The sequence below is a fragment of the Microtus pennsylvanicus genome, chromosome 9, assembly GCF_037038515.1.
Source record: "Microtus pennsylvanicus isolate mMicPen1 chromosome 9, mMicPen1.hap1, whole genome shotgun sequence".
NCBI classification, from domain to species: Eukaryota; Metazoa; Chordata; class Mammalia; order Rodentia; family Cricetidae; genus Microtus; species Microtus pennsylvanicus.
In genome coordinates this window covers 106,260,829-106,277,204 of record NC_134587.1, presented here as the reverse complement: position 1 = coordinate 106,277,204, position 16,376 = coordinate 106,260,829, and the positions used below count along the sequence as shown (strand labels likewise).

General features: G+C 37.6%; 2 protein-coding genes across 1 annotated transcript; one reads left to right on the top strand and one right to left on the bottom strand.

Moving 5' to 3' along the window:
• Nucleotides 1–16,376, top strand: part of LOC142857872 (uncharacterized) — a 94,205-nt gene that overhangs the window by 52,377 nt on the left and 25,452 nt on the right.
• Nucleotides 2,364–3,332, bottom strand: LOC142856697 (olfactory receptor 7E24-like). Its single transcript, XM_075984366.1, has one exon. It carries the CDS (start codon nucleotides 3,270–3,272, stop codon nucleotides 2,364–2,366), a length of 909 nt encoding a protein of 302 aa, XP_075840481.1. The 5' UTR covers nucleotides 3,273–3,332.

Sequence of the window (16,376 nt, the reverse complement as noted above, 5' to 3'; positions counted from 1 at the left end):
AAGTAACACATAGACAGAAGACCCTTCTACATCAAAATATTGGTAAAAAACATGCATATCTATACATACAAAGTAAGCAATTTGCTGACATTAATTGTATTCACATTTTTCTGCATATCATAGAGTGTGGAACAGAAGATTCATACATAGTCTCATATGGTTGATGTATTTATACCTAGCTGGTAGGGCTGAGTAGAGTGTTTGTGTAACTTTGAATGCATGTCATCTGATAGGTTTATGTAGACCAGCATGTTTGAGCTTATAAGCAAACTTTTCTCTCCTACCTGTCAGCTCCCAAATAACCACATCAAGACTTCTTATTAATTATGAAAATTTGTTCAATAGCTTAGGCTTGTTTCTAACTATCTCTTAAAACTAAAATTAAGTCATCTCTATTAACTTATTCTCTGTCCCATGTCCCATGGCTCCATCACTTTTACTTTATGCTGCACATGTTGCTCTCCTGTTTCTTCCATGTCTAGCTCCTGACTCCACAATCTTCATCCCAGCATTCTCTTTGAGCAAAAAATTCTGCCTAGCGACTGGCTGCTCAGATTTTTATTAAACCAATTTGAGTGACACATTTCCACAGTGTACAAAACAATTATTTTACAGATATTATTCTCTGAGGGTTACATGTCAGTTTCACTTCTGATAATGCTTTCTGTTTCCTAATATTCCAATGTATAAATATGATAACTACATGGTCCTTGGACCCCACAATGGACAACTCTACACTGCATTACTATATTTGATTTAATGTGTTCTCTTAAAGCATAGGATAAATAAATCCTACATTCCTTAAGAACTCTATGGTATTTACTTGGTGATAATAATGAGGTAGGAACTAATAGTAAAAATGTGCACTAGGAGGTGTGTTGTGGCTGTTGTAAATGTATTGTAAAAGGGTGGAATTAATTTGAATGAGGGATGTATGAAACTTTGTGAAATGGGATGAAGGAGACTGCACATAATTTAGAAAGACAAGAATGGAAGATTTTGTTGATGTTTTAGTGTCAGATTTTATTTCTTTTTTTCCTTAGATTATTTAAAAAAAAACAATCCAAATTTCACTCTCTCCCCTCCTCCTGTACCCTCCATATAACCTCCCATCCCACACTTTCTAATTCTAAAAGAGGGTAAGGCACTCTGCTTTGTGGAAAGTCCAAGACCCTCCCTACTACATCTAGGCTGAGCAAGGTATACATCCAAAGAGAATAGGATCCCAAAAAGAATGGGATATTTTGATGAAATATTGGAATAAGAAAAAATAGGGATGAATATAGAAAGACTGCACTTCATATGACATTCTATCAGGAATTGGACTGTAGGCAATTTGTGTTCAATTTTGAAAGAGTATAGATCCATGCTGATTAGTATGCTGTATGAAACTATAAGGTAACTAAGGGCAATTACAATAGTTTATATTGTTTGGTGAGCCTGTTGAACTATTCTACAAATAACTCATATGAAAATTTAGGACTGTAGCAGAAAACCAGATGTCAAAATTCAGAGGTCAAATAATCACGGGGAGACCAATTCTTGTGGCTATGCCTAAAGAACAACTCCTTCTCCTAAGGGTCAATAAGCATCAAGGTAGAGAGTATAGACAATTTTAATAATTTATTTTTATTTTATGTGCATTGGTGTAGGTCTGTATGACTGTGTTAGATCTTGGAGTTACAGAGAGTTGTAAGCTGTCATATGGGTGCTGGGAATTGAACCCATGTCCACTGGGAGAACAGCCAGTGTTGCTAACAACTGAACCATCTCTCCAGCCCCAAAGAGTATAAAAAAATTTAAATGCAGTAAATAATTAAAATATCTACAAAGAGATGAAATAACATAATGATAATTTTAGATCCCCCCAAAAGCAGAAAAATTGGTTTGGAAATTAGTTTGATCAATTGTGCTTCCAAATGAACAACAAATACTAGTAAATATGATGAGATTGTTTGGAAAACTCAAATGTTGAAATATTTTTGAGAAACTGTAAAAGTGTAATTCCTTACTTAACATCATTAGGAAGAATGATGTTATTGATGAGATATTGGCAGGCATTTAGGACATATAGAAGTGTCAGGAAATCGAATTATTCTACTGAAGTTAGATTTCAACAAGTCAGCTATGTAACATTACAAGAAGTTAAATATATTTCAAAGAGAATTAACTAACCCATGGAAGATTAAAATGAGTGAGGAACATATGTGTTTTAAGCTTTAAAATCACTATAAGTATATTTTTTAAAACACATTCAATTTGTATCATTTATTAGCATTCAAACTATGTGAAAAAACCGAGGGTGGATATAAATAAATTTTTGATATTAAACTTTTGAGTATATTCTAACTCATTTTCCCAATTTAGAAACAGTGTCTGAGATTAAACTTTCCTTTTACAGAGACTCTCTTCAGAGCATTAACAAAATCTCGGTTCCTCAGGCTATAGATGAAAGGATTCAGCATAGGTGTGACAACAGTGTACATAAGTGTGGCCGTGATGCCATTGCTGGGAGAGTGTGACACAGCTGAACCAAGATACTCCCAGATGCCCGTTCCATAAAACAAACAGACAACAGAGAGGTGAGAGCCACAGGTAGAGAAGACTTTATACTGTCCACCTGATGAGGTGATTTTCATAATGGAGGAAAATATTTTGTAGTAGGTCAAAAGGATTCCTGAGACAGGGAGAAAACCAAATATAGCACCAACAAAATATGTCACTAAATTTTTGGTAAAAGTATCAGAAAAGGAAATATTAAGAACTTGAGAAGGGTGACAAAAGAAATTAGAAATTTCTATGCTGTTAAAGTAGGTAGATTGCAAGATAATCAAATTATGCACCTGGGAGGCAACAAAGCTAATAAAGTAAGATGCCAAAACTAAGAAAACACAGAAGTGAGGTTTCATAATGACTGGATAATGCAGGGGGTAACAGATGGCCACATAGCGGTCATAGGCCATGGCAGTCAGAAGCATATCATCCATGACTAGAAAGAGTATGAAAAGAGACATCTGTATCATGCAGCCTACGCAAGTGATGACTTCGCTGTGTGTTTGAATGTTCACAATCAACTTTGGGATTGTAGTAGAAATAAAACAGATGTCAACAAAGGACAAGTGTGCAAGGAAAAAGTACATAGGTGTATGGAGATGAGCGTCATTAGTAACAGCCAAGATGATGAGTAGGTTCCCAAGCACTGTGACCAGGTACGTGGATAGGAAGAGTCCAAAGAGAATGGGCTGAAGGTCTGGATCTTCTGACAGCGTCATGAGATGGAATTCTGAATCACATGTTATGTTTTGATGCTTTATAATACTTGGTTGCCTTTTAAAATAGTTGATAAGTAAACACAAATCAGGCTTTTAAGAATATCTAGATAGTTTCAGTTCTATTATCTATAAGGCAATGGTTCACACTATGTTCAGAATATGCAATATTTCAGAGCTGCAATAATGTAACTTCTGAACCTATGGTTATGTTTTAATTTGTAGCCAATTACCTCATTTAGGTAGCGGAGTTGTATTATTAAGAAATTCTTTGAAATTTTTGTGACTGTCCATGTCACATGAATGAGGATTTCTAAAGAAGACATAGGTTGTTAGTAAAATTGTCTGCTATTGAACATTACAGGAGTACAGAATGTAATTAGCAGTAATCAACATTTGTTTTTTACGTTGAAGAAAGTCATGGTATCTATCAATATCCTCTCATCCATGAGCTGCAACAACATAACACACCTGATACCTTAACTATTGGGATTTGGTAACAAAGCAGAAACTGCCATTTTAATAGTTATAGTTCCACTAGGTTCCAACAGAGGACATATTTTCTTAAAATTAGAGGCCTAGTGTAAATGGTGTTTCAGTACTGCTTCAGAAATCTCATGCTGAGAATATGTCTAACCTGTCTGTATGTTTCATCAGTGGAAACAGTAAGAATAAAAGTCACTTTGCTTGCATGTGTGGTAAATAAGGGAAATCTGGAATTAAATAAATAATGGTCATTGCAAGAGATTGGAAAAATAAAAAATTCCATCGCTATAGAAATCCCAACTTTATGGAGACCACAGTTTAAATGAGCTACAACCTGGAAAGAAACGTAGCTTATTTAGGCCTGAGCATCACACAATTCTCTGTAACTGGACCATACATGGTTTTCTGTACTAAGCACTACCAACTATAAAAAGAACCTTCTTTGATGGTTTTGGAAACTGAACTGATTCATTACTATATATGTATTCATATTAATCCAGCGAGTGTTTAGGCTGTTGATTCTCTAATGGATTACCCTGCACTTACACTCATACTGGCAACAATAAGTAGACTGGGAAAATTTTAAAAATGCATGAAGATGGGTGTGTGTGAGGAAACTGAATAGTAGGGAAAAAGAATGGAACTTATCAAAACACATTGTATGCATGCACTAAGCTTTCAACCAAAAAATGGAAAGTATAGATTAATATTGTGTTTCCATTTTCTTGCATTGTTACCTTAATGTCAATGTCTCCTTTTTCTTTTTCTACTAGTCAGAATTCTAATTTTTCAGTAACTGATGAGTGTGGATGTAATTAGATAAATAATGGATCCTAGATGGCCAGGACATAAGCATAATTATGGGCTATTCTAATTCCATAAAACATTTCTGAAACAATGAAAATGAAGATAGGAGAAGAGGACTAATCTAAAACCACAGAGATTACACACCTGTTATGATACATGAAAGGACAGTTTCAATGGTTGAAACACAATTTATTTTTCTATTATGTCTCTCTATCTCTTACAATCATATGAAAGGTCCTTACTTAAGGTACAAAAATAGTTATTGGATCTAAAAATACACAAAACTCAATTGCCATGCCTATTTCTAAAGAATGTTGTATGAAATATTTAAGGAGATTTTGCAAGATCTTAACAACCCACCAGAATGTATCAAGTATATTCTTTCTGTAAGTCTGATTAGTATCTTAAGTGTTAATATAGTTTCCAGAACTAATAGCTTATCTTTTTTGAGATTTTTTATTTTTGACATTTTGTACCATAAAAAAATGTGGAAAGCTTCATAGAGGTCCTAAAGTGGTGTAACAAATTGTGAACAATTGTAAGCTTATTATTTCTGTAATCTCTGAGTAGCTTTCCTGCCATGTTGGTGGTGGTGCAAGTCTTTGCCTTCCTTGGAGATCTGAGAAAATATCCAAGCAAAATCGAGTAGAAATCAAGAAATCTTCCCCATAGTAAGAATTCTGTAATTAGTTTAGTCTTAAAGGGACATGAAAATATTTCCCTGGTATAAGATCCTGTTTTCAAAAAGAGACAAGCAAGTGTGAACATTTTTTATTTATTTTTATTTTTAAAAAGTACTCTGGAGAAAAGAGTGCCAATATAAAACAGTCTCAGTTATGAGGACTGTAATTACATTATTTCTCAACACACCTGGCATAGTTAAAATATTATAATCCTTTATGTCCTATAAGTCCATTGTAATGTGTTTACTATTCATATACTGGAAAATTATACCCAGGAATGAAGAACAAGTATATAATTTATCACTTGTCTTAAGGTCCAAAAGAAAATGATGTTAAGGTGATTCTATTCTGCTTACAGAATATGCTGCTTTACAAATGGTTCAGAAAAATCTTATCTTCTTTGGTTTTTTTGCTTTGGGTATTTATTTTATTGCTGTGGGTAACATTTAGGTAAAGTAGAATATTGTAGGCTAAATAGAATTCCCGAGTAAGTTTTCTTTTACCTCACCACAACTAAGAACAATAATATATAAGTGCTCATAACTGGAGTTTCATGATAACAAATCAATAATTCTCGCACTCGGGAGGCAGAGGTAGGTGAATCTCTGTGAGTTCAAGGCCAGCCTGGTCTACAAGAGCTAGTTCCAGGACAACCTCTAAAGCTACAGAGAAACCCCGTCTCGAAAAAAAAAATCAATAATTCTCATATTTCTACCAACATAAAAATCTCCCTCTGAACTTACTGAGTCGGAATTCTTCCTTGCTGGAACATCACAATTATGTGCAGATAAGAAGTGCTCTCTCTTTTCTGTGTGCAATGAGTAGTCAATCTCTGTCCTAGATATGAATATGATTACAAAGGGGCACTTCTCAATGCAGAAGGCTGTGTCTGAAGAGACATGGATATTCATAACTAATTGAGCTGCTGAGCAGAATGACTAGCAAAGCTGGTTATTGTCTTTCTGTTGCCCATAAAATCTCACTTACAGAGCTCATTACTCAAATTGGTCAGTGTTCCTCCAGTCTCTAGGGAGTGGCTATAATTAATGGAGGAAGAAAAAAGGAGAAAATATTTTTCTGTACAAAGGCTTTGAATTATTCCTCAATTTAGGTGGTAATAACTCATTTTATATATCATATCATTATATATAACACATTGCATATACTATATCATTATATGTATATATCCACGTATATAAACATGTACTTGAAAGTCTCACTTGATATTATATTTCAGTAGGATAAACCTATTTTTAAACACTTAGCACTTTCACTACATCAGACACTCACTTTAATGACATAAATCACATTTTAACTTCTTTGAAGCAATCAGTGTCACACAACTCCAGAAACAGTCTATTTGTTTTCCAAATGGAAAATATATACTCTAAGTTTAGAATCTACATTCTATCTACTATCCATAATATATCATAAGCATGATGATTTTGGAAAGAATGCCAAAAGAGTAAATGTTGAACAACTCCTCATGGAGTTGCTTCCACACAAAACTGAACATTTGAAGTCACTGTATTTCGCTAAGAGATAAATGCACTGGTCAGTGAAAGCCAGAACATTTCATAGACAATAGGTCCTATGCATATAATCCTTTAAAAGCATTAGGCACACATTAGTCAGCTTATAAAACATGTTTATAGAATCAAAAATCAAGATCAACATAGGAAGTTTGCTTAAAAAACGTACACCAGCCGGGCGGTGGTGGCACATGCCTTTAATCCCAGCACTTGGGAGGCAGAGGCAGGCGGATCTCTGTGAGTTCGAGACCAGCCTGGTCTACAAGAGCTAGTTCCAGGACAGGCTCCAAAACCACAGAGAAACCCTGTCTCGAAAAACCAAAAAAAAAAAAAATACACCAACTATTGAATTATAACATTGTTTTTGGTGACAAAATATACAGGAGAATCAAATCATTCAGAAGTAACAAGTACTCAAATCAACAAGTTTTATGAAAGTCTGTATAAAATGATACTTGGAATATAAACATTACCAAATATTCATATACTCAATAAGTTTTCAGGACAATAATATTTGATACTCATGAAGCAGTTTGTGAATATCAGAAACTATTTTAAAGCAGGGTTTCTTAACTCTCATATTAAAAAGGACCTGCAAAAGTACCACATCATATATTCTGAGTAAATAGTTTTTCACCTGGTTCCAGTGTTTCTGCATATTTGTGGACTCCTTAATAAGTCAAATTTATAGTCAATAACTTTGCTCCAAAGATGTTTCTTTTAATTCTATAATATCTATGTAAATTAGATAGTACCTTCCCCAAAGTTACCTAACCTGAAAGTCTATGTGTGTACTCTATCCCCAACATTGAAAGTTCACTATAGTAAAACATGAGAAAAACAGTGAACCTGAGTTTTCTGCATCCAAATGAAGTAATTACAATTAATGTATGTAAAGCATTAGTCGAATATCATTTAAATTAAAAATATGGTTAGTACACATTTTTTTCTTTAGACAAGTTTTTATTGTATGAAAATTGTATACGTGCGTACAAATAATATAGACTAATTGAATCCATGACCTCGCTTTCAATAGTTTTTATTAATTAATTGTTTTTTTTTTGAAAATTTTTACCTCCTCCCACTTCCTTCCCCTCCTCCCCCTCCCCCTCCCTCTCCAGTCCAACGAGAAGTCAGGTTACCCTACCCTATGGGAAGTCCAAGGTCCTTCCTGCTCCCCCCAGGTCCAGAAAGGTGAGCATCCAAACAGACTAGGCTCCCACAAAGCCTGTCCATGCAGTAGAATCAAAACCCAGTGCCATTGTCCTTGGCTTCTCCATCAGCCTTCACTATCAGCAACATTCAGAGAGTCCGGTTTGATCACGTGCTCCATCAGTTCTAATCCAACTGGCCTTGGTGATCTCCCATTAGATCAGCCCCACTGTCTCAGTGGGTGGGTGCACCCCTCACGGTCCCGACTCCCTTGCTCATGTTCTCCCTCCTTCTGCTCATCATATGGACCTTGGGAGTTCAGTCCAGTGCTCCAATGTGGGTCTCTGTCTCTATTTCCATCCATCGCCAGATGAAAATTCTATGGTGATATGCAAGATATTCATCAGTGTGGCTATAGGATAGGGCCAGTTCAGGCCCCCTCTGCTCTGCTGCCCCAGGAACAAGTTGGGGACATCTCCTTGGACACCTGGGAACTGCTAAAAATCAAGTCTCTTGCCAATCCTAAAATGGCTCCCTTAATTAAGATATCTACTTCCCTGCTCCAACATCCACCCCTCCTCCATCCCAACCATCCCATTCCCTCAAGCTCTCCCCATCCTCCCCTTCAACCTTCTCTCTCCCCATCTCCCTTTATCCCCACCCCACCCACACTCCTGTGCTCCCAACCCCTGCCCAGCAATCTTGAACACTTCCAATATCCAGGATAACTATATGTTATTCTTTGGGTTTACCTTCTTATTTAGCTTTTCTAGGATGACAAATTATAGGCTCAATGTCCTTTATTTATGGCTATAATCCACTTATGAGTGAGTACATACCAAATTCATCTTTTGGGTTCTGGGTTACCTCATTCAGGACAGTGTTTTCTATTTCCACCCATTTGCATGCAAAATTTAAAATGTCATTGTTTTTTACTGCTGAGTAGAACTCTGAAGTGTATATGTGCCACACCTTCTTTATCCATTCTTCTATTGAGAGGCATCTAGGTTGTTTCCAGGTTCTGGCTATTACAAATAGTGCTGCTATGAACATAGTTGAACAAATGCTTTTGTAGTATGATTGGGCATCTCTCGGGTATATTCCCAAGAGTAGAATTGCTGGGTCCTGAGGTAGGTTGACTCCCAGTTTCCTGAGAAACCACCACACTGATTTCCAAACTGGCCACACAAGTTTGCATTCCCACCAACAATGGATGAGTGTTCCACTTACTCCACATCCTCTCCAGCATAGGCTATCATTGGTGTTTTTTGTTATGTTTTGTTTTTAGCTATTCTGACAGGTGTAAGATGGTATCTCAGAGTTGTTTGAATTTGCATTTCCCTGATCACTAAGGAGGTTGAGCATAACCTTACATGTCTTTTGGCCATTTGAACTTCTTCTGTTGAGAATTCTCTGTTCAGTTCAGTACCCCATTTTTAATTGGGTTAATTAGAGTTTTAATGTCTAGTTTCTTGAGTTCATTATATATTTTGGAGATCAGACCTTTGTCTGATGTGGGGTTGGTGAAGATCTTCTCCCAATAAGTAGGATGCCTTTTTGTCTTAATGACAGTGTCCTTTGCCCTACAGAAGCTTCTCAGTTTCAGGAGATCCCATATATTCATTGTTGCTCTCATCGTCTGTGCTACTGGGGTTCTACGTAGGAAGTGGTCTCCTGTGCCCATCTGTTGTAGACTACTTCCAACTTTCTCTTCTATCAGATTCAGTGTGGTCAGATTAATATTGAGGTTTTTAATCCATTTGGACTTGAGTTTGGTGCATGGTACTAGATATGGATCTATTTTTATTCTTCTACAGGTTGACATCCAATTATGCCAGCACCATTTGTTAAAGATGTTTCTTTCTTCCATTGTATACTTTTAGCTCCTTTGTTGAAAATCAGGTGTTTATAAGTTTGTGGATTAATATCTGGATCTTTTATTCGATTCCATTGGTCAACATCTCGGTTTTTGTGCCAATACCAAGCTGTTTTCATTACTGTAGCTCTGTAATAGAGTTTGAAGTCAGGGATGGTAATGCCTCCGGAGGTACTTTTATTGTATAGGATTATTTTAGCTATCCTGGGTTTTTTGTTTTTCCATATAAAGTTGATTATGGTTCTCTCAAGGTCTGTAAAGAATTTTGTTGAGATTTTGATGGGGATTGCATTGAATCTATAGATTGCCTTTGGTAGAATTGCCATTTTTACTATGTTGATCCTCCCAATCCAAGAGCATGGGAGATCCTTCCATTTTCTGGTATCCTCCTCAATTTCTTTCTTCAAAGACTTAAAGTTCTTGTCAAATAGATCCTTCACATCCTTGGTTAGACTTACCCCAAGATACTTTATGCTTTTTGTAGCTATCGTGAAAGGTGATGCTTCTCTGATTTCCCTTTCTGCTTCTTTGTTCTTTGTGAATAGAAGGGCAACTGATTTTTTGGAGTTGATCTTGTATCCTGCCACATTACTAAAGGTGTTTATCAGCTGTAGGAGTTCTTTGGCAGAGTTTTTGGGGTTGCTTATCTACCCTATCATATCATCTTCGAATAATGAAAGTTTGACTTCTTCCTTTCCAACATGAATCCCCTTGATCTTCTTATGTTGTTTTATTGCTATTTCTAGAAATGCAAGCACGATATTGAAGAGCTTTGGAGAGAGTGGACAGCCTTGTCTTGTTGCTGATTTTAGTGAAATGGCTTTGAGTTTCTCTCCATTTAATTTAATGTTAGCTTTCGTCTTGCTGTATATTGCTTTTATTTTATTTAGGAATGAACCTTGTATTTCTTATCTCTCCAAGACCTTTATCATAAAGGGGTGTTGAATTTTGTCAAATGCTTTTTCAGCATCTAATGAAATGATCATATGGTTTTTTCTTTCAGTTTATTTATATGATGGATTACATTGATAGATTTTCATATGTTGAACCAGCCCTGCATCTCTGGGATGAAGCCTACTTGATCATAATGGATAATTTTTTGGATGTGTTCTTGGATTCAGTTTGCCAGTATTTTATTGAGAATTTTTGTATCGATGTTCATGAGCAAGATTGGTCTGTAATTCTCTTTCTTTGTTAAGTCTTTGTGTGGTTTTGGTATCAGGGTAACTGTAGCTTCATAAAAGGAGTTTGGCAATGACTCTTCTGTTTCTAGTTTGTGAAACACATTAAGGTGTATAGGTATTAGCTCCTCTTGGAAGTTCTGGTAGAATTCTGCATTGAAACCATCTGGTCGAGGGCTTTTTTTGGTAGGGCAATTTCTGATGACAGCTTCTAATTCCTCATGACTTATATAGGTCTATTTAAACTATTCACCTGGTCTTGATTTAATTTTGGTATATTGTACTTATCTAAAAAATTGTCCATTTCTTTCACATTTTCCAATTTTGTGGCATACAGGCTTTTGTAGTAAGACCCAATGATTCTCTGAATTTCCTCTATGTCTGTGGATATTTCCCCCTTTTCATTTCTGATCTTGTTAATTTGCATGTTCTCTCTTTGCCGTTTGTTTAGTTTAGATGGGGGTTTGTCAAGTCTTGTTGATTTTCTCCGGGAACCAGCTTTTTGTTTCATTGATTCTTTGGATTGTTTTCTGTGTTTCTATTTTTGTTTGTTTCAGTCCTCAGTTTGATTATTCCCAGTCTTCTACTCCTCCTGGGTCAATCTGCTTTTTTTTTCTAGAGCTTTTAGGTGTGCTGTTAAGTCTCTAATGTGTGCTTTCTCTGCTTTTTTTATGTGGGCACTTAGTGCTATGAACTTTTTCTTAGCACTGCATTCATAGTGTCCCATAGGTTTGGGTATGATGTGTCTTTATTTTCATTGAATTCAAGAAGAACTTTAATTTCTTTCTTTATTTCTTCCTTGACCCAGGGGTGGTTCAGTTGTTGACTGTTCAGTTTCCATGAGTTTGTAGGCTTTCTGGGGCTAGAATTGTTGTTGAATTCTAACTTTATTCTATGGTGATCCAATAGTACACAGGTGGTTACTACAATTTCTTTGTATCTATGGATGTTTTCTTTGTTACCAATTATGTGATCAATTTTTAAGAAGTTTCCATGCAATGCTGAAAAGAAGGTATATTCTTTTCTGTTTTGGAAGAATTTTATATACATGTGTGTTAAGTCCATTTGGTTCATTACATCTTTTAGTTCTCTTATTTCTCTGTTAAGTTTCTGTCTGGTTGACCTGTCCACTGGTGAGAGTGGAGTGTTGAAATCTCCTACTATTAGAGTGTGGGGTTTGATGTATGCTTTGAGTTCTAGTAATGTTTCTTTTACATATGTGGGTGCTTTTATATTAGGGGCATAGATATTCAGGATTGAGACTTCATCCTGATGAATTGTTCCTGTTATGAGTATAAAGTGTCCATCTCCATCTCTTCTGATTGATTTTAGTTTAAAATCAATTTTGTTAGATATTAGTATAGCCACACCCGCTTGTTTCTTTGGACCATTTGATTGGAAAACCTTTTCCCAACCCTTTACTCTGAGGTAGTGTCTGTCTTTGTGGTTGAGTTATGTTTTTTGTAAACAGTAGAATGTTTGATCCTGTTTTCATATCCATTCTCTTAACCTGTGCCTTTTAATAGGTGAATTGAGTCCATTGATATTAAGTGATATTAATGATCAGTGGTTGTTAACTCTGGTTATTTTTCTGGTGGTAGAGTTTGTGTGTTTCCCTTCTTTGAGTTGTGCTGATGGAGGGTTGTCAGATGCTTGTGTCATTATGAGTGTTGTTGGCTTCCTTGGTTTGTGATTTTCCTTTTAGTATTTTCTGTAAAGCTGGGTTTGTGGCAACATATTGTTTAAATCTGTTTTTGTGCTGGAATATCTTGTTTTCTCCATCGATGGTAAATGCAAGCTTTGCTGGGTATAGTAGTCTGGGCTTGCATCCATGTTCTCTTAGTGTTTGCAGCACATCTATCCAAGACCTTCTGGCTTTCATGATTTCTATTGAGAAGTCAGGTGTAATTCTAATAGGTTTCCTTTATATGTTACTTGACCTTTTTCCTTTGCAGCTCTTAATATTTGTTCTTTATTCTGTATGTTTTGTGTTTTGATTACTATATGACGAGGGGCTGCTTTGTTTTGAACCAGTCTATTTGGTGTTCTGTATGCTTCTTGTACCTTCATAGGAATATCCTTCTTTAGGTTGGAAAAGTTTTCTTCTATAATTTTGTTGAATATATTTTCTGGGTCTTGAGCTGTAATTCTTCTTCTTCTACCCCTATTATTCTTAGGTTTGGTCTTTTCATGGTCCCAGATTTCCTGAATGTTTTGTGTTAAGAATTTGTTGGATTTGTTTTGTTCTCTAATTAGTGAGTTTATTTCCTCTGTAGTGTCTTCAGTGTCTATGATTCTTTCTTTTTTCTTTTTTCTTTTTGGATTTTCAAGACAGGGTTTCTCCGTAGCTTTTGGTTCCTGTCCTGGAACTAGCTCTTGTAGACCAGGCTGGCCTAGAACTCACAGAGATCTGCCTGCCTCTGCCTCCCGAATGCTGAGATTAAAGGCGTGCACCACCACCGCCCGGCAGTGTCTATGATTCTTTCTTCTATTTCTTGTATTCTGTTGGTAACACTTGTCTCAGTAATTCCTGTTCATTTACCCAGATTTTCTATATCCAGCCTTCCCTCGGTTTCTGTTTTCTTCATTATCTCCATTTCATTTTTCAAGTCTTGAACAGTTTCCCTTACCTGTTTGATTGCTTTTTCTTGTTTTTCTTGGGAATTTTCTTTGAGAGATTTATTTATTTCCTCTAACTTTTTGTTTGTCATCTCTATTTCTTTATGGCAGTTTTTCACTTTTATTATTTTCACCTCTATTAAGTTCCTCTATTATTTTCATAATGTTCCATTTAATGTCGATTTCTTCTATTTCTTCTGGAGTAGGGTGTTCAATTCTTCTTGTTTCATGATCCCTGGATTCTGGTGATATAATGTTGCCTTTCAGGTTGTTGGAGGAATTCTTGCATTGGCACCTGCCCATCTCTTCCTTCAAATGGAACTAGAAGAGTCTTGGTGTCTTGGTCCAGACTTTGCTGTGACTAACTCTCTGGGTGGATCTTCTCAGTTCAGGAGCAGGAACTGTTCCTGTCTGGATGGAACTCCTCAGCACAGACACAGGGTCTCCTGGTAGTCCAAGGGCATCACAGACAAAAGGGTGAATGTGGGGGCAGGGCAGGGTCGAGTGGAACACAGAAGACCCAGCATCAGGAGCTGGGGGTGAGGGAGCTGTGCTCTCTTCCAGGACAGTCTGCCCCGGGATAGCACACACTCACCCCTCTGGATGGAACTTGGTTAGTACACATTTTTGAATGTGGCTAATATATAAATTTATATGTGTGAATACTTTCAATTTTTGAGAATAAAACATAACTTCATCATTTACTTTATTTTCTTTTTTTTCTTCTAAGCCTCCTCATGTATTCTGATGTCAGTGGCCATGTCAGAAGACCACCATGTGGCAATTGACTTCAGGGGATCAGCCCACCAGTAAGCAGACCTCTGATGTGTGAATCTCAGATAGGCAAGGTCCTGAGAGCCTTGGCCCCAAAATGGCTCTTGATGACAAGGCCCATAGGTATGGGTTCATTCTATCTTGACTAAAGGTCAGAGAATTGAAACTTCCTTCTGTTCCTTCAAGGTGATTGTCAACAGGTGTGGCTAATACCTTGTATTTCAGGTATTAGAAAGTAGATATGTTTCTACCATGAGCAAAAGCTGACAGATCCAATTAAGTTCCTACTTCCTTAGGGAGACAACTGTTGAGTCGACCCAGGGAGTGGTATGCCTATAGAATATTTTGGTATAGGGTGTGAACATTACTTGTCTTGTTCTGGCAACAGAACGTTTAACTAAGAATGTAGCCCATAATCCTTCAACTGGTCTGTTCATTCCATGTATCATGTGAATGCAGTTTATTTTTAATCTTACTCCTACTATTTGGGGTCAGGGTATTTAAGCAAGTGGAAATTAAATACAGGTGATTTCAACATTCACTGGATGTCCCTCCCAATACTAGTCTTTATTTCTGTCTCTTATTTATGCTATAGCTATATGTTCCTTTTGCCTAATAATTATAATCCTCATGATTCTATGCTGAAATGAATGAACCTGCCACAACTTGGAGCCTGGCAGAAGTCAGCCCACGAAGGGCGACTTACCATAGCTGCTGCTGTGTGGTAGAATGCTTACCGCTGCCATTTTTCTCTGGTATCCGACGTGGTGTGACAAGGCATGGGAAGATCGGCTGTGGGAGCACATTCCGCTCCTTCAGGCAATAGCCTTTAAGATACCAGCCCACTTGGGTGTGGTCTCTTATTTATGCCGATGCAAAGCATGCATCTGGTCTCATTTCTGGCTGCGGGATTCAGTTGCTATTCCCCATTGCAGCAGAGGATTGTGATGTGTGGGTCTAGATGGGACACGGGCTTTCCAGGGTGCCTTCTGTTATCTTGTTATTCCTGTGCTTCTGCAGCTGCTACAGTTAGGGCCCACCACGGTACACGCAGTCTGTGATTTCTATTAAATAACTGTTTTTAATTTGAGCATATCTTTAGCATTTCACTCTAAAGTCAGATTCAGACCAGCCACATGACTCCAAGTATGCCACTAGGCTCCACTGGGTTTGTTTTGTAGGTGGGCCATAACATCTACTGGCAGGAAATAATTATTGCGTCTACTCCAGCTCAAAATCAATCATAGGTAAGATTTATAACTTGAAATACAAGTTATAAATTTATAATTTAAAAGGGCAATATGGCTTTTGTCCGCAAGGTCCTTGGAGCCCAGCAAGAGGCCCTGCTCCTGTACTGAGGAGAGCCATCCCAAGTGCACTTCTTTTCATCTGCAGGGTTCTTGGATCCCCCAGCGCAGCCTGCTTCGGAGCCGAGGGCCTAGGGAGACAGTGGTGAGTGCTCCTGTCGCTGGGGCTTCTTTGTTCCACACTACCCTGATCCCCCAAGCCTGCCCTTTTGTCTTTGAGGTCCTTGAAGCCCAGCAAGAGGCCCTGTTCCTGTACTGAAGAGAGCCATTTAGAATGGTGAGTGAGTGGTCGCAGGGCTGGACAGTCCCGGGGAACAGAGTCTAGTCCCCCTCCAATTCCCTAAACATTTCTGGCCATTCAGCAGGTTATCTTCCCGGCTACTGGCATTATTTATTTACCCCATCCTATCTTGCTCCCAAGCACTCCTTTTCATCTGCGGGGTCTTTGGATCACCCAACTCAGCCTGCTTTGGGGCTGAGGGTCTGGGGAGCCAGTCGTCAGTGCTCCTGCCGCTGAGGCTTCTTTGTTCCACACCACCCTGCCCCCCAAGTCTGCCCTTTTGTCTGCAAGGTCCTGAGATCCCAGCAAGAGGCTCTGCTCCTGTACTGAGGAGATCCAGAGTGGTGAGTGGTCGTCCAGCCAGACAGTCCCGAGAAATGGAGTCCATGGCCCCTCCAATTCCCGAAACT

Excerpts from the sequence above, each read along its gene's own strand:
- LOC142856697 (XM_075984366.1), bottom strand. The coding sequence starts at position 3,272 with ATGACGCTGTCAGAAGATCCAGACCTTCAGCCCATTCTCTTTGGACTC.